At 37.6% G+C, this 24,547-nt stretch overlaps 2 protein-coding genes across 3 annotated transcripts; both read right to left on the reverse strand.

The window, feature by feature from the left end:
* Nucleotides 1-341: 341 nt before the first annotated feature.
* On the reverse strand, nucleotides 342-7,756 carry psma4 (proteasome 20S subunit alpha 4). 2 transcript variants are annotated; one of them, XM_066668393.1, is made up of 9 exons: nucleotides 7,628-7,756; nucleotides 7,052-7,118; nucleotides 6,912-6,954; nucleotides 5,269-5,431; nucleotides 4,475-4,552; nucleotides 4,272-4,360; nucleotides 4,053-4,183; nucleotides 2,631-2,754; nucleotides 342-587 (listed from the first exon to the last, which is right to left on the reverse strand). In XM_066668393.1, exons 2-9 carry the CDS (start codon nucleotides 7,052-7,054, stop codon nucleotides 433-435), a joined length of 786 nt encoding a protein of 261 aa, XP_066524490.1. In that variant the 5' UTR covers nucleotides 7,055-7,118; nucleotides 7,628-7,756; the 3' UTR covers nucleotides 342-432. The 2 variants fall into 2 exon arrangements, with proteins under 2 accessions (XP_066524490.1, XP_066524491.1); XM_066668394.1 differs by lacking the exon at nucleotides 7,628-7,756 and adding an exon at nucleotides 7,297-7,603.
* A 1,144-nt stretch (nucleotides 7,757-8,900) lies between these two features.
* On the reverse strand, nucleotides 8,901-23,863 carry ireb2 (iron-responsive element binding protein 2). Its single transcript, XM_066668481.1, has 22 exons — nucleotides 23,797-23,863; nucleotides 21,462-21,557; nucleotides 18,700-18,865; nucleotides 18,465-18,602; nucleotides 18,037-18,261; nucleotides 17,524-17,593; nucleotides 17,205-17,388; nucleotides 16,605-16,744; nucleotides 16,157-16,328; nucleotides 15,946-16,046; nucleotides 15,651-15,767; nucleotides 15,271-15,430; nucleotides 14,961-15,096; nucleotides 14,062-14,146; nucleotides 13,777-13,933; nucleotides 13,361-13,485; nucleotides 12,814-12,918; nucleotides 12,570-12,712; nucleotides 11,945-12,092; nucleotides 11,641-11,763; nucleotides 11,295-11,480; nucleotides 8,901-11,063 (listed from the first exon to the last, which is right to left on the reverse strand). The coding sequence occupies exons 1-22, from the start codon at nucleotides 23,819-23,821 to the stop codon at nucleotides 10,950-10,952; spliced, it is 2,916 nt and encodes a 971-aa protein (XP_066524578.1). The 5' UTR covers nucleotides 23,822-23,863; the 3' UTR covers nucleotides 8,901-10,949.
* Nucleotides 23,864-24,547: the final 684 nt, after the last annotated feature.

Consider the following 24,547-nt stretch of genomic DNA (forward strand, 5'->3'; position numbering starts at 1 on the left):
GCTGGTCTCCATCTCTCTCTCACATACACACAAGTCTACACTACAGCTGTGTGAACTTAGGGTTACACAACCGTTACATTGCATTAGAGGCACAGTGCCTTCCTAGGGAATGCTTTTATTTTTAATCTATTATTTAACAAAGCATTCAGAGTGAGCCTCTTTTTCTGAGTTGAATCTGCTTTTAAATGCTGATCCAGGATCTGCTTCTCCAGACTCAGAGCCAAGCTGGGTTCTGGAAACTGGTTAATAGCAACTTCTGGAACTTGACCTTGGATCAGTGCACTGCACTCAGAGTAGCAATGATGCTTCCACACGCCATTAAATGTGTTTTATGTTTATTAAAGAAAACAGACATGAAGACAGACTGAGTGGGTGTACTCCAGAAATCCAAACCTTTTTAAATTTTGTAGAAAAGAGGAAGTGCAGGTTCTCTTATTTGTCTTTCTCTTTCTGTTCCTTTTCTTTCTTATCTTTCTCAGCCTTGGCTTCCTCTGCTTCATGTTTCTTGATTAACTCTTCCACTTCTTTCTGTTTCAGAACCTTGATCCTGGTCTTGCCGTTCTCTCGTGTCAATGTAGCAATCTCGACTGCACAAAAGATAAAAAACAGATGACTAATCAGTAACAGAGAAACATGTCATTTAATGCACAGATGATAATAATTTACTCCATTAAATATATAGGAAATGTAAGTAACATGTTTAATAAAATAATTAAGTTGCAGCACATTTTATATACGGTATGAGTAAATGTGAAGAGTTTTTTTTTAGAATAATGTTAGAATAAGAATTATTTTATCTTGAAATTTCACTATGATTCAACAAAGCATGGTGTAGGGAGCAGGGATGCATCGATTCTGAAGTTTTTGGACCAATACAATAACCGATAATTAGCACCTGGAGAAGCAGATACTGGTATTAATAACCGATTAGTTAATCTTAAATTCACAATTTTTTTAATCACAGGACAAGCCTTTTATTCAGTATTTGTATATTTCTGTACTCTTTAATAAACATTTTTTAAAAAGTATATTAGTTGAAATTCATTTATATTTTTATCCGAGCTCTACTGCTGGTTTCGCATGCGCTGGAGAGTGAGAGAGAGAGTGTTTGACGCTGAATGACTCTATATCTATATACATGTGTTTTATACACGTAGGGCTCCTGCACTGTGGTGGTTGAGAGTATCTTACTGTCGTTTAACCTGCTTTATATTTACACTGCTCTCTGTGTGTGCGTTTACTGAGCGTCGCCGATATTTTAAATTAAATTTCGCCACAGAGAAATTTAATCCCAGAAACTGTTCTCTGCAAAAACGTCCACAGGTCAGACAGGGATGGGCGGTATCCACATTTTTCATACCGCCTCAAAATATTGTTGTGGTGTACAGTATTGCCGTGGGGAGGGGGAGGGGGTGCTCTGTCAGGCTGCGCTGGTCCTTTTATATGTGAGTGAATTTAGCTAAACACAGCCCGACAGTGCACACTTTACACGTGTTTCCGAGAGAGCAACTGGTGCTGGAGAAAATAAGTGAAATAAGACGGTTCTACATCGTTTAGAAGCATGGGCACTTGTGGTTTAGCACACCACAGAAGAGGTTCAAAACACACATATTTAGAGGATAAAGCCATATACCTGTGAGCAGCACAAAGTGGAGTGAAGGATTTTCTGAGCATTTTGTTTGTTTACAGCTTTCTTCCTCTCTCTATTAACCCAAACTCAGCGCTAAACTTACAACTGCGGTGGGCTACTGGCATTGTGTTATTCTCCACCCGTGTTCAGACCGTTACATCAGCAGTCACTGAGCTCCCACAGCGCCCCCTGCCTGCGGCTCTCTTAAATGCACATGAACATTTTAACCGACTTTTAAAGACAAAACAGAAATTTGACACACCACACACAGACGTCAAAAATACCGCCCTCATTTTAAGCTACCGTCCACATCTTTAAATACCGTGGTATACGGTATTATCGTTATACCGCCCAACCCTACTAAGAATCAGTGATACACAGTATATCAGTGGCCGATAAATTATTTGCAGAGATAGTTGTGCATTTACAGGCATCCGTGTGTATACACAAGCCCAAAAAAGGCATCAATATATTGGTTGTAACATCGGCTACAATTCCAATATTGGACCATTAACAATAAAAAAAGAATAAATGAATAAAAAAAATCCCACATATCGGCAAATCATTTATCGACCACCAATATATTGTGCATCACTAATACTCAGAATATGCTTTTCCATGCATTAGAAAAATGCGTCCATTCTGGCCACAACACTTTTGTCCATTTCTAAACACACATACCAGCTCAAAATCTAATATATCTATTTGCTAAAAACAAATCAGTGGTGTTTTATAGGCATAATAGAAAGCTTTTAGAATATTGTTTTTGAATTTTACAGCTGGGCTACACAAAGGCTGCAACGTCTCCAGTGAGCTCTGATAATAGCAGTGGCACAGGGTTCAGAAAGGGCCTGAGCCATAGCTATGCATAATGCATTCTCTGCACTTTAGTGGCAGGCCATCTCAATTAACCAGTCTAGAGTATCTATGTTTTTCCATTCTTCATGTGCCAAAGACACACAAGACCACAGGCCAGCGTGCAAAGCAGGCACACACACACCTTTCTCTGCAGAGAGCTTGCTGACGTCCATGGTTTTGTTGAGCACTTTGATGGCAAGGGCGAGGGCAGCAGAGAGTGTCATCTCTCCCTCTTTAAAATCCTGCTTCAGCATCGACACAGCAGCCTAGAGTAAAGCACATACCAACAAATGAATATGTGCACATTCATATAGACTTTTATTCATATAAGGAAATAACAATCAGGATGTACAAAGTGTGTGTCCTACATTTGAAAAGTATATGATGCCTTAGGCTCCAAAGGCTTTATACTGAATGCTAAATTCCTTTGAAAGTGAACGATTGCTCTTACTCTTTGGAACAGTCAGTCCACATATAAATGTGAATTAAACCACATACATTATATTGTGAAAAATATAAACATATGGGTCTAGTATGTGTTTATATGGATATTGTTCACATTAATTTGAGCTTGACCTATAAAAACAAACAAAAAAAAAACATAGAGAAAGATGTATTTCAACATGAATAAATAGAGATGTTCAAGGATTTCAGTGGAAAACCGTGGAATAGAGTGTTCTTGAACTCAAAGATTGAAGTGATAAAGGTGTGTCACCCCCTATCGGTCAGGCCTTTAAATAACAAGAGATCATTTCTACATATAGAGAGAGAGATATGTGCTGTCTATTTTGTTAAATCACACATTTTCTAAACATCCAAGGCTTGGATTTAGAATATTTCTTGGCAAAAAGTCTTAAAATTAAAAGCCCAATCTACCGTTACTCATAATGGCATTGTGAAAAGTGACACACTTTAGTCATTAATACTTTACCCATTCAACCCTATGCTTACTTGGAATATTTTTGTCCCATTTTTGTCAGTTTCCATGATTAAGTCATTAAAAGCCATATGTTGTTATTTTCAGAAGAATCAAACATGCAGTGACTTCAGATATAACCGCTAAAATACTTTCAATATATTCATTAATTTGGATATTCTTTGATTAAAATTTTACAAAGAATCAAGTTTTTCTAAACATTACTTTTATTTTGAGGGTTCCATATTTCTGACAGTGACGAGTGATGCTAACAGCAAAAACATCTCAGACATCTGATATAATTCTGAACTGCTGTACACAAGGTTGTTATAATTTTATTTTTCACACTATGATAATCTACGTACTGTAAACTGTGTATACATATCAATTGTATAATAAAAGATGTCACCCAACTGTAGCATTCACACATGCCTTTAATAAAAACGTCCTTGCATATATATATATATATATATATATATATATATATATATATATATATATATATATATTTATATATTTTAAATCCCATGAACCAGACATTCTCAGAAGTATATTAAAAAAAACTCTGATTCTTTTAAATAGTAACCTAAATCATAAATTCTGTACATTTAACAGTGATTTTACAGCGTTATCTTTAAAGGTACTTACTGCACTATTGTTGCCGATGCAGGTAGCCTTCCAACCTCCATAGTTTCCACTGGGGTCACTCTGATATAGCTGGAAGCCATAGTGTTTATCCCAGCCCATGTACAGAAGAGATACACCAAACGGTCTCTTACCTGCACACATAGAAAGAGCAGCAGTGCTAAGATATTGGTTTCTTTCAGAAAAACAGTAATAGGAAGGTGGGCAGTGAAGCAATGCTACCTCCAAACTGTGTGTAGGCTTGTTTGATGTCACAGAGCGCTGTAACCAGCTGCTCACATGGAATAGGCTCCTGGTACTGAAGAAGATACCTGCGCGTACACACACACACAAAATACATGTCATGCTTTAGTAATAAATAATTTATTGGTGATAGTTCAGATGGAATTTAACAGCAGAGTCTCTTTCACTGTGGATTTTCTCACCTCTGTGCAATTAACCTTAGTTCATTAGTGAGGACGTTGGCATCAGATGTGATTCCTGCTACACTGCACGCCATGTCTCTGTAACAATAAAATAAAATTATTTTAAAAACATCTGTCTAAAGCTTTGATTAGAAAGTTCCACGATTATTGAAATGAAAACACATTAATGATCATTTTAATAATAGGAGTGATAAAAGCTTCCCAAAATTCATTTATAGATTCAATCAATGCAGTTTTTTCTTGATCCAATGCATCTTCAGTAGTGTCTAAAATGTGCCTTACGTTAACTTGCATTATAGAACATAATTTTAAAAAATACTTATTTAAAAAAAGAAAGAATTAAAGTGAGTCTATGAGTCAAAATAAAATACACGACACACTGTAACACATTCTGAAACAAAACTGAGAAGGGTGCTTCTGGGAACAAACATGGTTTGATGCCCGTATCTGAAGTGCCCACTGATCAAAGTTTGTTTGTGTTCACTGCCATGGACAGGTTAAATGTGCAGTCATTATTTTGGGTTACTACTGTGTAATGAGAATTAAAGCAGATTTAATATTTTAGTAATTCATGTCAATGTTTTAGAATCAGGATACACTAAACCACACATATTTCCACACTCATAAAAGTAAGCACTGCTGTTAGTTATTTTGGAAACACTCTTGCTTCCAATCAGCATCACAAGCAACTAACAAATCAAATCAAAGTTTGTCACATACACAGTCATACATGTTACAAATAGCAGTGAAATTCTTCGATGACATAATTTACAGTGTTCTTTTTAACCACTTACTCATTGAGTTTGTAGATCTTCTCTGAAAAGAACACTTCATCCAGCAGCTTGTGGATGTTCCTCCTCTCTGCTGCCAGCAATACACCATCATTGGCAAGAATTCCTAAACAAGTGCCAGCATGGCCAATAGCCTCCATGGCATATTCTACCTGGTACAGACGCCCTGTCATTGACACAGGAAATATAAAACACAAGGAATTAGCATGTTGCCACCAATGGACCCCACATACGTGACCATAAAATGTTTCTATTTCCATATATACAATTTATATTTAATGTAAATATTATTACAATTTATCCATGATCTAATAAAATAGTCTACTGAAGTGTAACCTTTCATTTCAGAGTGTCTAATAATCTTAGCAAACATAAATGATTTTGAAAACACATCTGAATTTTCATTGAAATTTCCCTGATTACTTCTTTCTGAAACTCTTCTCTTTCCATGAAGCACGTACATAAATATCTAAACCTGTTGCATTTCTTTAAGATTTTATAATGTAATTACAGCACTTGGCAAAAAATACAGAATCAACTTAGATGACGTTAACTCTGCTTTTTAACTTCACAGGAAATATGACAACATATTTAATAACAGAAGATTTAAGTTTTGTGAAACACACATGAAAAAATATACATTAAATAATTTTAATTACTTGCAAATTCCGGATTCATCAAAAAAATTTGCATTCATTCCTTGGGCCATGAATTTCACTAATGAAACACAACATTAACATCACACTGGTTCCTATTTGCTTGAATAGAGGCTAACAGATCAGCGTTGAATGATACGACACTGCCATAAGACCAGTGTTTAATTTTGTTTCATTCCATGATTGATTCTATTTATCCCACTGTAAACTTATTTTCTTCTTCAACCATTTGTTTTATGTTTCTTTTGTTGTGCATTTTCTATTTTCAAGGCACACTGCTTTACATTTTCTATTGTGATGCTTCACAATAGTCTTCCAGTATATTTTCCTTTTATACCCTTAATATTTTACTCTCCTTGCACCAAATGTTTTACACAAGTGACAGGGAACAACCAACATTTGACACAGTCACCACATAGTGTCAGATTTCCATCTTGAATGAATTGTATAATCCTTTCTGTTGTTTCAACTGACAAATCTTTGGTTGTGGTGATTTTTTTTCGATTGGCAAAGTCCAGCAGCTTGTTAAGGCCTGTAAACATTCCCTTTTAACTGCAGATCAATCTGCATTTAGACACTAAAAACAAATAACTAGGCAGTTCCATTATTATGCCTCAGCATTCAGTGACTGATATATATAATGTAATAAAAGTATGTTTTACAAACACAGAATATTTAGCTATTAAATACTATTACTACAAATAATAATAATAATAATAATATCAATAGTAATTTTGTCTTTAAAATGCAGGATGATGTCCCTTTAAATGTGATGATGCCATTAAGAAATATGGGTTTTACATAGGTCTATGCAAAAAATAAATACATATCCCAGCCCTTGCCCAAACATTAACTTTATCGGACTACACCACTGGAGCAGTTCACTGAAACATATGAATAAATCTAATCAACGAAGGGAGGGCCCAATACCACCAACCTGTATTTTCATAACACAAATTACTTATTAATAATTAAGTAAATAATAATTACCTTCAGGTGAGAAGATAGTGGTTCTTGAATCATATCTTCGAGACTATATAGAAATAAAATCAGAGGCACAGTTTCTCAGATTAGACTCTCTTTAGCCTGAACGTCTGTGTGAACCGCAGTGATGTTGAGATCGAACTCACCATAGTGACCCCTCAACACACGAGTCCTGTAAACACAGGAGAAACTACCCGCAGTTCTTCAGAGGCTCTGCGCAGGCACAGCAGAAGAGACAAAAACATGTTTTAGAGAAAATATGGCAGGAATAACTGCAGTGAGAAAACACAGAGAAACAGAAACAGAAAGTACCACAGCCGGGTTTGAGCAGGTTAGCAGCTAACAGCCATGCTACCACAAACTAGAGCAACAATATTAAACAAATACAGACCTTTAGCACAGATTGAGGGTGTTATAACTTAAAATAATATACATCTCCAGTACTTTATGTTGTCAAACCCACAGCCTGTGTGTGTAAAGAGTCAGTAAACTGAGCGATTTTGTGTTGAGCTACTCCGTTAGCTCATTCACTTAGTGCACAGCAGCATGAAGCAGCAACTTTCGACTCTCGGCGATAAATTAGCCAAATATGAATCGAGCAAACCCGTTCAGCTGCACACCCGTGTCAGCTCAACATCTCTAACATGTAAGACACTAACCCTAAATTTATCTGTAACTGAAACCCAGCGTTTGAGATATTTAAAACGAATTAATACAAGTACCTAACAGCTCTCAGCGCAGCCGGTTGCACTCCGCTCGTCAGTTTACACAGACTGTGGCACAGCGAGGAAGGGCTCCATCCCAAAAGGCTCCATACGCCCTACCGAGTGCACTACAACGGTCGCCTCACTATACTTAACCACACCAAAAGTTTACATATATGTCTTATGTGAAACGACATACTTACAGCCTAAGATGACCCTAATGATAATAGCATGCTCCTTGTCTAACAATAGTACAGTGTGTATAGATCTCATATGTCCTACATAGTGCGCTACGTAGTGATTAAGGAGCCATTTGAGACACGACTAGCGATAGTGCGTTAGACACTAAAAAGGGAAAGAGAGCGAGAGAGACGAGCGCCTCTGAACGGAGTGGAGGAGCACAGCTCTCAGGGCTCAAGACAAACACAGGAAAAACACCCAGGTTCTTACAGAAACTGGCCGGAAAGTTAATGGAGTAGAATGAGAGTACTGTAATGGAGTACTGTAGAACCTGCACTGCAGTGAGGACTCATGGTTCGGACATATTGTGTAGCACGCTGAGACTTCAAGGGCAGGCTAGAGCCTTGTCTATACTGTGGTGAGTTTGAGATTTTTTTTATATATATATATTATGTAGAATCTTTTGGGTTTGTGTTTTTAACATTTTCTCTCAGCTAAAATTAAGTTTGATCATATTTAAATATATATATTAGGGCAGCATGGTGGCGCTGCAGGTAGTGCCTCTGCCACAGTGCCCTGGAGTCTCTAGGGTCTTGGAGTTGAAGGTTTAAAACCTACAGATACCTTGAAGAAAATATAGTCTGCTTTTGTATTAAAATGTACATTTCAATATATTTGTGTGTAAGTTGTTTGCAAGTCCATTATAGTTTTTGCATAAATTTAATTCTCTGTAACTGCTTCATTAGTTCAGAGTCACACAAAAATCCGGAGCCTACCCAGAATCATTGGGCACAAGGCAGGAACACACCCTGGACAGGGCAACAGTCCATCATTCACAGTGTTGAACCGCCAATCCAATGTGCGTTTCTGGACTGTGTGAGAAACCTAGAGCACCTGGAGCAAACCCAAGCAGACACAGGGAGGAACACACCAAACTCCTCACAGTGACTTGAGGCAGGGGATTGAACCCACCACCCTGGGAGTTGAAACAGTGACCCTGTATATTTACAGTAATTTTAATGTTTAGAGATTAACAGGACAGTACTGCAGGAGATAAATAATGTGTAAGTAAATAAAAGTAAACATGATTAAGTCAAAATTTACAATAACACCAGCAAAGACTAGACTGAAGTTTTTTGTTATTCTTTATTACAAATTATTTACAATGGCATAACTCAACAGAATGATATGTTTTCTTCTCCTTTATAATACTAAGAGAGTAAATTCCTTATCTTTACCAAGTCTCTATTCAGCAGGTGAATTTGCATATGGTCTCACTCAAAGGGTAAAATGTGATAAGGATCATCAGTATATCCATAACTGCTCTAGACAAACACAGTAATTTTAGTACATGTATATAGAGGTGTGCGTGAAATAATAAAAGAAAAAAAGCCAATCCATCAGACTGAAACGCATATTCAGAAAATGGAATCTCACTTTCAAGGCATATGACATTACTCTAAAGCAGTACCAAATCCATATGAACAGGTGTACACTCTAATCTGTAACTCCGTTTTCCTGCCATAAGAAGCACATTGGAATAGTGTACATGATTTAGATAATTAGATCAAGAAGTAATGGGTAGCATTTATATGAGTTCAGTGCTGTTCACATGGATGGCTTTCTAGCTTATCACATAATATTACATTAAAGAAAACAGTAACTTACATCTTCAACTGGAGGCAACAGCATAAAGGCATTTTCCTTTTAAGCACTTGCTCAAGGCAGTCATATGTCTCTCTTTGATACTTATGATTGTTTAAAGCATAAATGTGTGCCTACGCAGATGTTCCATTTCTAATTCAGACCACCACTGCACTAATTTCTGCTCATGGTCACTTGCCCACAGCTCAGACATATCTTTAGGTGAATAAGAAAAACAAAAACAAAACAAAAAACCCATGTCAGTCATTTTCACCACCAGATATCAGTCTTTGCCATTTTTCCTTGCCCATCTATAAGGAAAATACTATTTAAAGAGTTCAGGAAAGTGAAAAAACCATTCTGCTCAATGGTTAGCTCACAGCTCAAACACAGCTCAATATAAGCTGAATGAACAATGAAGATTATTTCTTGTTATGCATTAACCTCTCCTTATTGCCGTTACTACACCCAGGAATTGACACACTCCACTACACTAAAGGGGTCGGTGACACCTGTAAACTGAATACGAAAAGTGTTCGCTCTGGATCGGATCAAAAATAAATAGTGCTTTCTATCCTCAGTAAGATGGCAATTTGTGAGGTACCATTCATACTAGAAAAAGAAAACGTATAAACTAGAAGAGGAGAATGGGAAATATGTGAGGTGACTAAGCATTTTGTTTGACATCGTACACTCTAACTGAAATCTTTTACATAAGTAAACAAAACAAAAATCAGCTGAAACTGAAAACAAAGCTCCTCCTATTGACCTGTAACTACTACAGAAGACCAGGGGGAAGTTCCACAAAGCAGGATTTTTAAAGTTAGCCAGACAACTTAAACCCAAAGTGTGAGCCATCCAACAAAAACAAATATTTGACCTCTCCTTCTACTGGTTAGGCTTGAATTTTGGGCTAAAGTCAACTGGTTACTTAGTGAAATTTTCCCCAGTGAGTATCACTTTAAGAAGCACCGACAAGAGTGTGGACATCGTGTAGTCTGTGCATGAGCCTAGCACCAGGATCTTGGACCTTGACTGAAAGTCCATGGATGTGCTGAGCAGGCACTGCAGACAGAAATGCTGAAATCAAGACATCTGAAAGACCATGCACTGCAGCCCAAACTGGAGACACCCAGAACTGACTATTGAGTTCTATGACTGTGGAGTACTAGAATTCACACCATGTGGAGTCTATATTTCTTGTCAAATCCCTGTAGGACTGCAGGCTTTTTAAGAAGAAACAGCAGACATTTTTTTTGAAGTGCAAGAGAGATCCATCCCCCAGCAGATGCCCTGGCTGGGGTGAGATAGAAGAAACAGCAGAAAACAGGCACAGCAGAGTCCAGGGCCTGATAAGTCACTGACTGGAGACCAAAACAATTGTCAGGTAAATCACTGGCTCTACACAGCCAGTCTGTAACTCAATCTGTTTGGAGATCAGCAGTGAATATCGTGGTTTCTCCATCAGTAATCCTGGCACTAACACTGGATCTGTGTCTACAGCCTTGAGGAGAATTTACTGCAGCATACTACGTGCCACGTATTTCAGGATGCCTCCATGTTTGTAAAGGGCCACGTCCATCTCACTCTCAAACAAAGCCACCACTCTGAAGCTCTTTCCAGTGCTGACCTGGAACACAGCAACAAAACCTTAGTGGTTACAAATGTGGACAAAAATCCTAATGCAAGCTCTTTTAAAAAATTTATTTGATAACCATAATAAAAGGTTCTTAAACAATTAATTTACTATACTGGAAATACATTTCACAAGTTCAATTAAATTAATGATTAATTTAATCAAATTCTATAGTTATAGATTTAAAAAACGTTTGTTTTGGAAAACAACATACAAAACTCCTACCATTACGCTTAATTCTTGATGAGGGCTGATGTCCTCTGGGACTGTGATAGAGAACCTCTCTTTTCCACAGAGCTCGAGGGAGTCAGCACTTTGCCCAGGGAGGAACTGTAGAGGAGCAATTCCCATCCCCACCAGGTGGTTTTTATGCATCTTCTCATAGCTCTCTGCAATCACTGCTCTAACTCCCTACAGTCACAAACAAACAAGTGAATAAACTTGATTGGTAGATAAGACTGAAAATAAAGGCCAGCATTACTGCTGAACCCCTAAAGAGAAACATACAGAGCACAGAGGAATTTGTTTATCCATGCATGACTGAAATGTTGTGGTGTAGCAGTCGACATACTAGAAGGTAAGGTCCTTTGGCGGCCCAATCCCGAGAGCTACCCGAGCCATATTCCTTCCCAGCCAGGATGATAAGAGGAACTCCGTCTCTCTGGTACCTTTCTGCTGCCTCAAACACATCCAGCTAGAACAGAGAATAAACACAGGGTCTTATCATTCAATGTCTAAGAAACATTGAGGCCTATATTTGTTTATTACATTTTGTTATGCTCTACAGAAGAAAAAAATATAGAAAATCATTTAACACTGGGGCATAGCAAGGCAACATCTGCGCTAATATTGGGTCAGCCTTCACTAGACCTCACCGTCTGTCCAGATGGAATGTGCAGAGTTTTGGGACCAGTTTTGCCAATGAGGCGGTTTTGGAGTTTGATGCTAGCAAAAGTTCCTCTAGTCATGACAGCGTCATTCCCTCTCCGTGCTCCATACGAGTTGAACTCACGAGGTGTCAGGCTAAGGAAAGAATGCAAAGAAAGAATCTTATTTAAAAAAAATAAATATATAGAGCCCAAAAACAGGAACCTAGTCTATTTTTTGTTTACTTCAAACAACAGGATCTGGAAACATACGTAAGATAATGTTTTTTTAGATAAAGCTTTTTTAGATAAAGATAAAGTTTTTAAAATTACTTCATGAACACAGTTAAATACCCAAATCTGTGGAACTAGCACAGTCAGCATTCAGTGGTGATGGCAACAAGGAGTGACAACAGCACCTCTCTATCAGTAGCACAAGGCAACATGGTTGTGAACAGAATGCTCAGATTTGACATGAAAACATTTTGCAAAACCCCTTATCCAATAACCAATTCAGGGATTTCTTTCCCATTGTATGGCTTGTATTCCCGTTTAACAAATGTTATCTAACCTTACACCTCATTTAAGTGTGTTTTTAAAGTTGACTCAAGTAATGAAAAATAATGCGATTTACCGTTTGCTTTGTAGGTACCTGGCAGCTGCACTCACACGTGCAATACTGCCGGCAGGAGAGATATGATCAGTGGTGACTTTGTTCCCCAGAAACAGCAGAGCCTGAGCATTATCGATGGACCCAGGAAGAGATATTTCCTTAGACTGAGGACGAAGTCACAGGAAAAACGCTTAGAGACTCATATCTGACATGGAAACATAAGGCAGCTCTCAAAGCTACATAATAAAAATGTACAGGCACTCACAAGTTTACTAAAGAAAGGAGGGCAGCGAATGTAGGTGGATTTGGGATCCCAAGGGAAAAGAACAGCATCCGAAGAGTCTATGTTATTCCAAAACATGCTCCCTTTCTGAAAGTGAAGGACTGAATTACTATACATGCACATTGAAAATCAGAAAACACGAAATGTCACTACATGCTGCGGGCAAAAAGCCACTGCATGAAAAATATGCGATGAATGGACCACTGGAAGTGGACCTAAGCTGCTTTGAATTAAATGAGATCAAATTAAATTGTTTTTGGCTCCAGTGATATAAGCGTTGGTAAAGACAACTTAATATTTACTGCTTAAAAACTCAAAGTATAAAATGAACATACAGTTCAGAAAAATGTTTTAGTATTTAGTGATATTAAAACTCCATTAAAAATCTAATGCAAACATGAAACAGATCATTCCTGTATATGTTTTCATATCATAGGCCAAAACACATTTTTTTTGAAGACATAAAGGGACATACAGAACAACAATAGAATCAAGAACAGCACAAAAAAAAACAGGTAAAATCATTTACCTGCATCTTACTCCTGAGATCTTTGAATATGGAAGCAATGACTGTGTGTTCTTCTACATCCTGAACTTCTTCTTTAGATGGCCATACATCTTTTAGGTACACCTCCTTACCTTCCGGAGTCAAGCCTACAGGAAAAACCAATCGCAGTGCATAATGTTAGTAATAATAATAAAGCTACATCTGCTCAGATTACTTACAAATGACAATCAAACCAATGAATGTGACATTTTAAGTGAGCATTTACACTTCCATATACAAATGTCTCATATTTGTTTAAAAACGGAAGAGGTATAGAAAAAAAATGTGTGTAGATATATAATTGGGCATTAACATGTGAGATTGTTTCAACGTTCACCTCTGTGTGTCTGCACAGGGAAAAAAAACCCCACAAAAATAAATAACCTACAAAGTCTTACCCAGGGGCTCTTTCTCAAAGTCAATTCCAATTGTGCCTGCAATGGCATATGCCACCACTAAAGGAGGTGAAGCTAGGTAATTGGCACGAACACAGTCACAAAGGCGTCCCTCAAAATGCCTGTTACCAGACAACACTCCACATGCAACCAAATCACCCTGAAAGAGAAGAGGTTACGATTCAGATGCTCTACATAATTCACAGTTCAATAAATAAACTACAATACAATATAATATCCTAAGTATCTCAGAACAAAATTTGTGGGTAGGAACGTGTGCAGTCTTACCTGCTTGATGGCATCTACCACACATTCAGGTAATGGGGCTGTATTACCTACACAGGTCGCACATCCATATCCAATAACCTCAAACCTAAAACAGAGAAAATAAGCCATATTGTCAACTTTGAAGGAAAAGTTTGACAAGTGTAATAAGAAAAGGCAACCAGAGTTTTTAATTTATGGAGAATTAGCTTTAAAATGGGTCATTTTTATTCTAACAAAACAATGCCCTTAAACTCGCAAAATCAGAACCAATGATGAATGTGTTTACACCATTTAAAACATCAAGGCGTATATAATATCTGCAACTAATACACACTCAGCATAGAGTTGTCTTGGCTGGATTAATGTTTCAAATTGGGTTAACTAATATTCAAAATACATTATTTAAAAAACCCAATATACAATATTATAGGTGTGCTCAAACTAATACACTAGCCACAAGATAATTTGTTAGCCTAAAGGAAACAAACCAGCCATAAAATATCCATAGTCACAGTACAAAAATACAGTAAGGATATATCACACTGATTCATCCCTCACCTATGTAAGTGCCACTAAATAAGCTCACAATCAGCTTCAAAAATATATAAAAATAAGTTTTATATCATTTTAAAATAAAATGATAAAAGATCATAAACGTCTGTGAGGAGTTTGGTTTGTTCTCCCTGTGTCTGCGTGTGTTTCCTCTGAGTGCACTGATTTACCTACTGTTGGTAGGAGATTGGCAACTCGTGTCCGTAAGTGTGAGTGAATGTGTGAGAGTGTGTCGCCCTGTGAAGGATTGGCATCCCCTCTAGGTTGTGTTCCCACCTTGTCCCCAGAGATTCAAGGTAGTGGACCCACCACGACCCTGAACTGGATAAGTGGTTACAGATAATGAATGAATAAATGTCTGTGTGTACCCAAGCTGGCTGAGGTAAGGCAGCACTCCACTGGCATTGAGGTAGTGTGTAACCATGCCACTGCCCGGAGCAAGACTGGTCCTAATGTAAGGCTTCACTGTAAGACCTGCCTCCACTGCTTTCCTGGCTAAAAGGCCTATACGCAAAACAACAAACACAGCATTAGTTACAGAGCAGTACATATGACAAAGCATATAGAGACAGCATGCCAAAGTTGATGCATCCAGTAAAATTGTCTTGTTTCCATTTTAACACATTTCATATTTTAAAACAATTCATAGGGAAGCCGGCAGAGGTTCAGGATTCATACCTGCAGTCAGCATGACTGAGGGATTGCAGTTGTTGGTGCAACTAATAACAGCAGCAATGACGACGGATCCATGAGACAGTTTATATTCAGTGCCTCCGTGCAGAAATGGCACCATAATGCTCTGCTTCTCTTTCGGAATGTGGAACCCTTTAAATCCCACCTGATTAAAGAACATTAGATGTTACTCCAGGTTCATGAGCAAGAAACCTAGGTTTGTTTTTGACATTTTATACTTAATGATTAATATCTGTAAACAGTTACAGGAGGCAAAAAGTTCTCTCAACTTGCCAATAAAGGTTAATGATACACACAAGCTCTCCTTTATCATTCCTATCTCCATTTCCTTTTAACTACTCTGTTTACAAGACAGAGAGACTTGCCTTCTCATTAAGGCAGTTGAGGAAGTCCTCCTTCATGCAGTTTACAGGTACACGGTCCTGTGGTCGTTTGGGTCCACTCACACAGGGCACGATGGAACTCAGGTTAATCTCAATTACCTGAATAGAGTTGCACAATGATGGTCACCATGTTGCCACATACAAATGTAGACAATCAAACCATCCTCACATCGGCGAGGATGTGTCAGACACAATTTAATCAAACAGAACCTATATTAGTTTAATATAAAACTACAGGCTAATGTCACCAACAGACGTGAACACTACCTAGTCCTACCTCAGAATAATGTGGATCTTCAGTCTGGTCATCGTAACTCCGAAACAACTTAACAGCTTTAAGGTAAATCTCCAAAACCTCAAGTTTCTCTTCTGAATAGTCTTAAACAGAATCACACAAAAGAAAAAGATATTCCATCTGACAACATTCTTTTTGTTTGTATATGTTTTATACATATGAGAACCAAGAATAAAATATGTTCTATACTTACTGGTCTGTTTAAAGTGCTTGAGTGTGGTGTCATCCACAGGAAAGAAGCTGACCGTAGCATTGTATTCGGGGCACATATTAGCAATGGTGGTTCTGTCAGCAGCAGATAGCTGAGACACACCTGGACCAAAAAACTCCACAAACTTCCCACCAATACCAGCCTGACGCAATTGCTGCACAAAGACATATAACAAAGCTTAATTCGTTCAGATTATGCTTCATTGAGTAAGGAGTGTAAAGATGCATCAATCTCTCTCAAACCATATTGTTCTGTTTTTAGCACAGTGAACAATACAATACAAATTAGATTTGGCATGGGGATACTTATTTCTGAAAATGAAATAAATTTCCAAGTGGCTTTAACATGAAAATAGAATTCTTTAAATCATTTCCACATACTTTAATTTGTATAAAGGAAACTGAAATAACAGAAGCACTGTTTTGTTTACCTTAGTGATGCCAAGGACAATGTCTATAGATGTTGCCAGTGTGTTGATAGATCCCAATAGCTTACATCCTACGACTTGTGGCAATGTCAGCGATACAGGCTGACCTAACATGACTGCCTCTGACTCTATCCCTCCTACGCCTGAGAGATAAACAGAGAAAGAGTACAGGGTACAGACAAAGAGAGAGAAAGAAAACAGGATTAACACAATATGCTCTGTGGTCTGAGCGACAGGAATAAGAAATGTTTACTTCAAACATGACAATCAGCATTTGTTGTTCCTTTTGAATGTTTGAAACTGTTAGATTTGTACTAAAATAAATGTAATTAAATATAATTTAAATAAGAAATTAAATGTATTAGTTGAATATAATTAATATTAAAATAACATTTTGTTGAAATAGGATGTTCTTGAAATTAATAAAATTGTTTTCAGAGTTTTTTCATATCACCAGGTATATTGTTATTGCCTAAATACCCTGAAATATCATGATATTATTTTAGGGCCCTATTGCCCGCCCCTATATAGAAGATATTTTGTTTGTGTTAAACTACTACAATGTTCAAATAAAAGTCCCAACTAGAAATTAGATGCACTCACCCCAGCCAAGAATGCCAAGGCCATTGATCATTGTAGTGTGAGAGTCTGTTCCCACTACACTGTCAGGATAGAGCAGCCCCTCACTCTCCTGCACTACTTGAGACAAGTATTCCAGATTAACCTGGTGCACTGAGCCAGTGTCTGGAGGAATCACACTTACGTTCTTAAATGCTTTAGAGCACCACTGGAAAACATTAAAAATCACAGTTAGGTAAGATAAGAAACCTTGATTGCATACTACGTAACTGTAAATCTATTCATGCACATTATGCAAAAAAAAAAAAAGCTAACCCTCAGTTGCTGGGAAATCAGAACTCACCTTAAAAAATTGGAGTCTTTCTTTATTCCTACTGAGCTCCATCTCCTGGTTCTTGAGCGCTGTCTCTTGCCTATGGGCAAGCAGTAACAGAGCCATAAATCCTACTAGTCTATGTAAACACCAATCAACAATTCCATCAGCACTAACTCACACTCACCTACCAGCCCTGCGATTACAAAACATTAAACAGTGGTTTTGCATTCCACACAATCACGTACTCATATATCCATTCTACACAAATCATCTAGACACTTTAGCTCTCTCTAGTCAACCACAAAGTAATATAAAAGAATCAATGGACTACAGTTTTAGAGATGACAATTTAGGGTTAAATGCAGCTGCCTGCAAAATGACACGTTATCTGCTCATGAAAATTAAATAAAGACAATCTGGTCACTAATCTATTTTGTGAGACCATAAGAAACTATGATTAATAAACACAGAAATCAGTACTTCATGTCTAAGTTTCTTTTTGTGCACAGGCTACAAAAGTTAAAGCAGGGCTGTACTTACTCTGAGACAGGCTGAAGGTGGAAGGGACAGAGAAGCGGTGTGTTCTCTATTTGCACTGCGGGAGGTCTGCCAGAACTGGAGGGTGCATCACTGCAAGAGCCTTTACTGCAAGTTCCTCTTTGGCCCCCACACTGAGCACTTCTGGGAGAAAGTCGAGCAGGGCCTGAACGTGGCCCTTGCCCATGTCCTTCACCTCCACCGGGATTAGGTGCATTCTGAATAGCACTGAGGAAAAAAAATAAAATACCCAGGTTAGTAAACTGTGTGAATGATTCCACTTGGCTATATTTTATACAAGAATGAAGTTCAGAAGATAGAGGCTTGTGAATGAGCTGTGATGAATGAGATGAACTGATATACAGGAGTTTGGAACAATCTGACTTGAGCAATCACCCTTCAGAATATTAAATTTTAGCAATGATCATTACCACTTGCTGAAGTCGATCTGTAGTGAATGGTCTACTATAAGGTCAGTAGGACATTTAGGGTTGACAAGGTCTGGGTCAATTCCATTCTTGGCCACAGCATCTCGCATGGCTGCCAGGTCCACCATGGCTGGAATACCCCTGTGAAGATGATAACACAAAGAAATATTTATAATATTCACAACATGTGAACTTGAAATAGATAAAAATGTTAGAGAAGGTCAATTCAAGAACTGACGTGAAATCCTGCAGCAGCACTCGTGCAGGAGAGAAGGGGATTTCAGCCTCATTTTGATGCTCTTCCCAGTTCAGAATATTGTACACGTCCTCCTGCTTAACATAGAAGCCATCACATTTTCGGATGGCAGACTCCAGCAGCACACGAACACAGTAAGGTAATTTCTCTGGGGGAAGAAAAAAAAAAAAAAAAACCCACAAAATCAAAGACAAGAAGTTGCCATTCATTCATTACTACGATATTTACTGTGTTGGAAGTCTAATGATATACTGATTAGTTAGGCAAAAGCTTATGTTCATATATAATTAACATTTTTCAGGCCCTTGGTACTTGTCAGGGTGCAATGAATTTACATTTTTCCTCTGCTTTTTAATTTTCAGTACATTTTCTTTCAGTTATTTTCTTGATTAAAATGTGTTTGTTTTATTAAAGTAGGACAAAAACTACTGAAAAATAATTAGTAAATATTTACTGATATTGTCTGCTTTTAACAATGAATGATGAAAAATAATGATTGAATAAGAAACTAAAAAAATAATAATATTTAACTTCAGAATGAGTTGTTAATTAGCTTATTAAATGCCTTATGTGAGTAGGGAGCAGAGGAATTTCTAAAATATGAAGGGCAGAGGCCCACCAGGACTAGGATTAAGAAACACTTAAAAGGCATTCCCAGAAAAGTTGGAATATTTTGTAAAATGCAACAAAAACCAGAGTCTGTGATTTGTTCATGCTCTTGGAACATTAACAGATAATAGCACAAACATTTCCATGTTTTCACTGAAAAACTTGAATGTACTTTGTAAATATATAAACACACAACACAATTTGATGCCTGCAATACACTCCAGTAAAGGTGGGACAGAGGAAAATTTGCCATTGTGTCACATCCCCTTTCCATTTAATTACACTGTTTAATAATTTGGAAATAATGTTTCCCCATTCTGATAGCAGACTCCAACTGCTCAACTGTCTGTGGTCACTGTCTAATTCTCCTACTTCATAATGAGTTACAGGAGAGAGATCTAGATCTCAACAACATGCAATCTGGGTCTCTGAAGCAATGTTGTTGTACAGAATGAGGCCTGGCATTGTCTTGATGAAATAAATATGGACTTCCTAGGAAAAGTATATGTCTCTCTAAAATCCAATGTTTGCCTCCACATTAGTGTAATTTTTCATACATGCAAATCACCCATGCATCGCTCCAATAACATAAGAGATATTTGCTTTTGAACATATTGCTGATAATCTGGATAGTGCATTTGGACACAAGCACAGAAACACAATGTCTTGTCTTTAAGAAAAAATAAAATAAAATTTTAAATAAAATAAAATAAAAAAAATAGAAACGCGGACTCCCCTGACCACAGCACGTTTCTACTGTCTTTGTATGGCACAAAGAGGAGCTTGGGTCCAGAGAACTCATTAGCCCTATCCTGAATTTGTAATCAGTTCCAGCCTAAATAATATAAAATGTTTAATGTTTGGAGGCCTTTGCCATGAACAGGGAGAGAGGATGCCAGGCTTGTCTGGCAAAACTACTCCTCCCCCCCCCCCACTCTTTACTGACAGTAGGCTTTTGTAAACACATATCGGTTTCCAGCATGCAAACAGTTTAGCAAATGGTGCGAAAACATCTTCTGAATTTTATTTGCTTAAAATGTGAAATTTGTCTTTGAGTATTGTAGATGAAAACAGATCTAAATTCTTTGCAGTATTGCATTAAAGCATGTCTTGAACTACTTGACAATCATCTAATGAAATCTGTCATAAACAAAGGGACAACAGCCTGTTTTTGCTTTCAAAAGGACTGAGCCTTTTGTAAACACCCCTTTTGAACATTTTATATTAATCAACGGTGTAATTCTTGAAAACAACGTGACATGAAATTTCTATAAACTTTTCTCTTTTATTTAGCCCTTTTCCAGCTTTTTGGGAATGTGTTGCAGGCATATTACAAATCCTTTTATATTTATAAAATACAGACAAGCTGATGAGGAAAAACTTTGGAAATCATTCTTTTGTACATTTTTCAGTTGAACAAAATTTCAAGAGAACTGACAAATAACAGGTTCATGTTATTACTGCATTTTACAAAAAAAAATAGGTTTTTACTTTTGTCATTGCACATCAGTGCAAATAAATCAAGACTTCCATGGCAGTAAACTCGCATAGAAAATGAGGGCAGTGGGCAGCAAGCCACAACTGCCAGGGAGCAGAATAGAGCCAGGACTAGCCACATTTTTCCTCTCCTTAACTGGATCTTCTTCATTCACCTTACATACACGCAAGACCAGCTGCCAAAATGCCATCCAAGCATATTGTTTTTCCCCCCATTTGATCAGACATGGATCACTGATGCCCCAGCCCCCAGGTGTGTGAACTGATACCATTGCTGCAACATGCTTATGACATACTGGTTTAACAGTTACAATGAAACTCAGTTATTTGTTTTACTACGAATTTCCACCTGTTCATCAGATGAACCAGAAACACCACCCACAGCTATCCATGCATTTATGTTTTCTTACAAAACATATTAGTTTTCTGCCCAATGTAAGCCCTAGTACAGAAAATCCTCAATGTTGATCAAATATATATATATTTAGAGTGAATATAATAATGCTCAATGCTAGACATAATTTGAAACCAAATAAAGCTGTAATGTTTATCTTGGGCATCAGCTGAGTTCCTATGTAGCAGAAATATTTGCAGAGACCAGTGGCTATGTTTTTATTCGCTTCTCTTGCTTTACTTACCATATTTGGGATCCCCAAGCTTCTGAGGATTGAAATATTTTCGAGCTTCATTGTTTTCAGTCTGTAATGTGTCAATCAATTGTTCAAATGGGTGCTCTGTACAAACACAAAACAAAATACAAAACCATTTTTTAATTTTCATTTCTTTCCCAAAAAACACACCAGAAATGAAATCTTTTTGAAATGTCCAGAACACTGCAAATTTTAATATATAAAAATCACTATTATGATTTTACATGTTCTTCTATTTAACAAGGATTGCTATAAATCAAAGCTTTGAGAAATTCAACCTCATACCACATCAAAACAAAAAAAAACAACATTATGACATTTACAACTGAAAATACAGGTTTGTTCTTATAAAATAAAATGAAATATCCAACACTGACTACTGAGGGTTAACATCATTAAAACAAGATTATATGTATTCTATGCATTTGCAGCACCTATGTTAAATGATAATATGGATAATTTGAACAGTGTCTGATATATGATTTATTTTGCTAAAGAAACACACACTTGCTCTGGTGGAAAGATCTTTAAATCAGGGCATGCAACAAAACTCAGCAGTACTTATAACAAAAGAAAATACCCAGCACTGATGTTTTTTTAATAAGCATCTCTATGTCTAATTCCTTTCTCACGTTATTTGGTGCAATTTTACCCGACTTAAGTCTACATCATTACAAGAGGAGAGGCAGTTATTACAATGTTGACAGTGTTTAAAAAAAAAAAAAAACACTGCCAGTTCTCACAAAAATAAGATCCATGAATCAACTATGGAATAAGACAACAGTCTGAAAACAGGCCGAAATAGAAAGTGAAAAACCTTGTACTTAAATAAGACATTTAATGACTTGTCAAAGTCTTCAAAACAAACACTTACTGGTTACTGTGAAAAGTACAAAAAGAGGTATGTGTAAAATTTGGGGAGAGGCTATGTTGGCAGTGTGAAATTTTACTGGCTGCATTAACTCAAAGTTAAATGAGCTAAATTTCCTTCAATCAAATTTCTTCTTCCAAAGAAAACAGTTTAAAAAAAAATATATATCAAATGAACTTCTTGATTTTGTGACATTAACCACATGCGCCCTCTGAGAGTCCATCTGGTCATTGGACACAAAAATTCAGTGCAATAAACAAGCAACTGGATTAGACCAATGCTCAAAGGCAATCGGCCAGCCATGGGGACTGGGAGGGAACACTCCTTATCTCTGCAGCCAAATGCTCAAAACTAGATTAGAAGAGACCCCATTTGAGAAAAGAATAAAATACACTTCAACCATTTAAAATGCCCATTTCATGGAAAACCATACTTTCCATAAAATAACAAAAGATATAAAGCATTAAAGTTCAGCAATCTGTACACAGAGAAAGCACAGAAGCAGCTTGTATTCAATAAGTTATTGTAATTTCATGAAAAACTACATCCTTTGCATATATCCACCTTTTAGATCCGTGTATCTCTGCAAATTCATACTGGGGTATGTTTTAGTCAAAACTGTTCGCTGTAAATGAGGCACAGTAAAAACAACGCAACCAAAGAGAAACTGCTTGTATACATACATCAAATATGAAAGGCCTCGGAAACAACTGTACGCTTCGTTATACTGGACAGGTAGGGTTGGTAAAAAGAAAAAGGTCAAACACACAATTGCGAGCTTTATTGGGGTTTAGATACATACTTCGACACAAAACCCATGGGAAAATGCAAAGACTAGAAAGCTGTAGGATACAACAGAGGCCTGTTGATATTATCTCTGCGAACACTGACTTTAAAATCAAACACAATGGGAGACGGGAACAGGTGGCGTGAGTTAAGGGGGTGAATCTACTACACTCTGGAGAGTCCCGACTCTTCTTTAGAGAGCAGGACAGTGCTTGACTGTCACTGAGCTGACGGGCTGTTGGCAATCGTTTACGTTTCCTCCGTGTTTAGACTCAGCAATGTTACCGAGCGGACTGCTCCCAGACCTTTAGCCTGTGACTAACGCCTTTACCGTATCAGGTCGTTTAATAACACAGCCTGCAGTGAAACATTATAGATTTAACCGTCGTTAACGGTAACAATGATGCCCACTATGAACGCCGCTGCTCTTTTAAATGTCAGCAGCTTCAAACCGGCAAAGCTAGCTTTAGCTCCGTCCGTTATCTCTCTGCTAGCGGTTAACGTTAGCCTCCGAGAGACAACAACGGTAGAAAATACACGCCTTTCACTCGCTATAGACAGAGCGGACACAGTCGCTCGGTGAAGGGCCGCTCACATCTTCCTGTGACAAACAGTAGAGAAACTATCTGGGTGAAGTCCTCGCCGAAGAAGCGAGAGAGATCTTACCTTGCTGCGAGGAAGTCAGCGCCATGATGACTTCTGAGATTAACACGATTCTCTGGTCGAGAGTCGACCCCTAAGGAATCGATTCTCAGAACAGAGACATAAATGAACCGATATTTGACTCAGAAGCGTAGTCACTGTACGCGACTGTAAGTAGTTTACTATAGATACGTGGAGAATTGCAAAATATAACATTTATATATTTATTAACACATGTAAATTTATTTATCAAATATAAATGTTCGCGGTGGGTCCAGAGCCTACATGGAATCACCTGGAAAAGGGGTTACAGATAATGAATGAATGAAATATAAAAATGCTTAAAAAAGCGGGGGTAGAGGGCTTATTATTAAGCAACATGAGAAGCGTATGTCGGCGGCAGCTCTAAGTGGAAAAGACATCTCCAGGTGGGAGGTTACTCTAAACCTGTCGCTATACGACCTGAGAGATACTTGGGGTGGAGCCACTTCATCTGCACACCTGAAATTGACACTGGAGTCAAGCTATCCGCACTTTGGAAACTGACGGTCAAGCCATCCGCACTTCAAATCCGAATGCACGTATAGGCGCGTCATTACGGTTTTTCATTGCGGAGAACACCACGTCCGCTTTGGGACAGATAGAGAGTCTGAAACCCGCGTTTGAGTAGCGATGTCTCTGTTAATAAATAAATGCACGCAATGCTAAAATGGACTAAAATTAACAAGCCATTTGGAATATATTTCGTTTTAAATCACTTTAAAAAGGCAAAACA

Source organism: Hoplias malabaricus, chromosome 4, assembly GCF_029633855.1.
Source record: "Hoplias malabaricus isolate fHopMal1 chromosome 4, fHopMal1.hap1, whole genome shotgun sequence".
NCBI classification, from domain to species: Eukaryota; Metazoa; Chordata; class Actinopteri; order Characiformes; family Erythrinidae; genus Hoplias; species Hoplias malabaricus.

Excerpts from the sequence above, each read along its gene's own strand:
- psma4 (XM_066668393.1), bottom strand. Across the intron at positions 4,553-5,268 it reads AAGATCTACAAACTCAATGA|AGACATGGCGTGCAGTGTAG; the intron begins GTAAGTGGTTAA and ends TTATTGTTACAG. Across the intron at positions 4,184-4,271 it reads AGCCTACACACAGTTTGGAG|GTAAGAGACCGTTTGGTGTA; the intron begins GTAGCATTGCTT and ends CTATGTGTGCAG.
- ireb2 (XM_066668481.1), bottom strand. The coding sequence starts at position 23,821 with ATGGCGCTGACTTCCTCGCAGCAAG. Across the intron at positions 15,097-15,270 it reads CTCAGTCATGCTGACTGCAG|GCCTTTTAGCCAGGAAAGCA; the intron begins GTATGAATCCTG and ends TTTTGCGTATAG. Across the intron at positions 11,764-11,944 it reads ACATTCCATCTGGACAGACG|CTGGATGTGTTTGAGGCAGC; the intron begins GTGAGGTCTAGT and ends TCTCTGTTCTAG.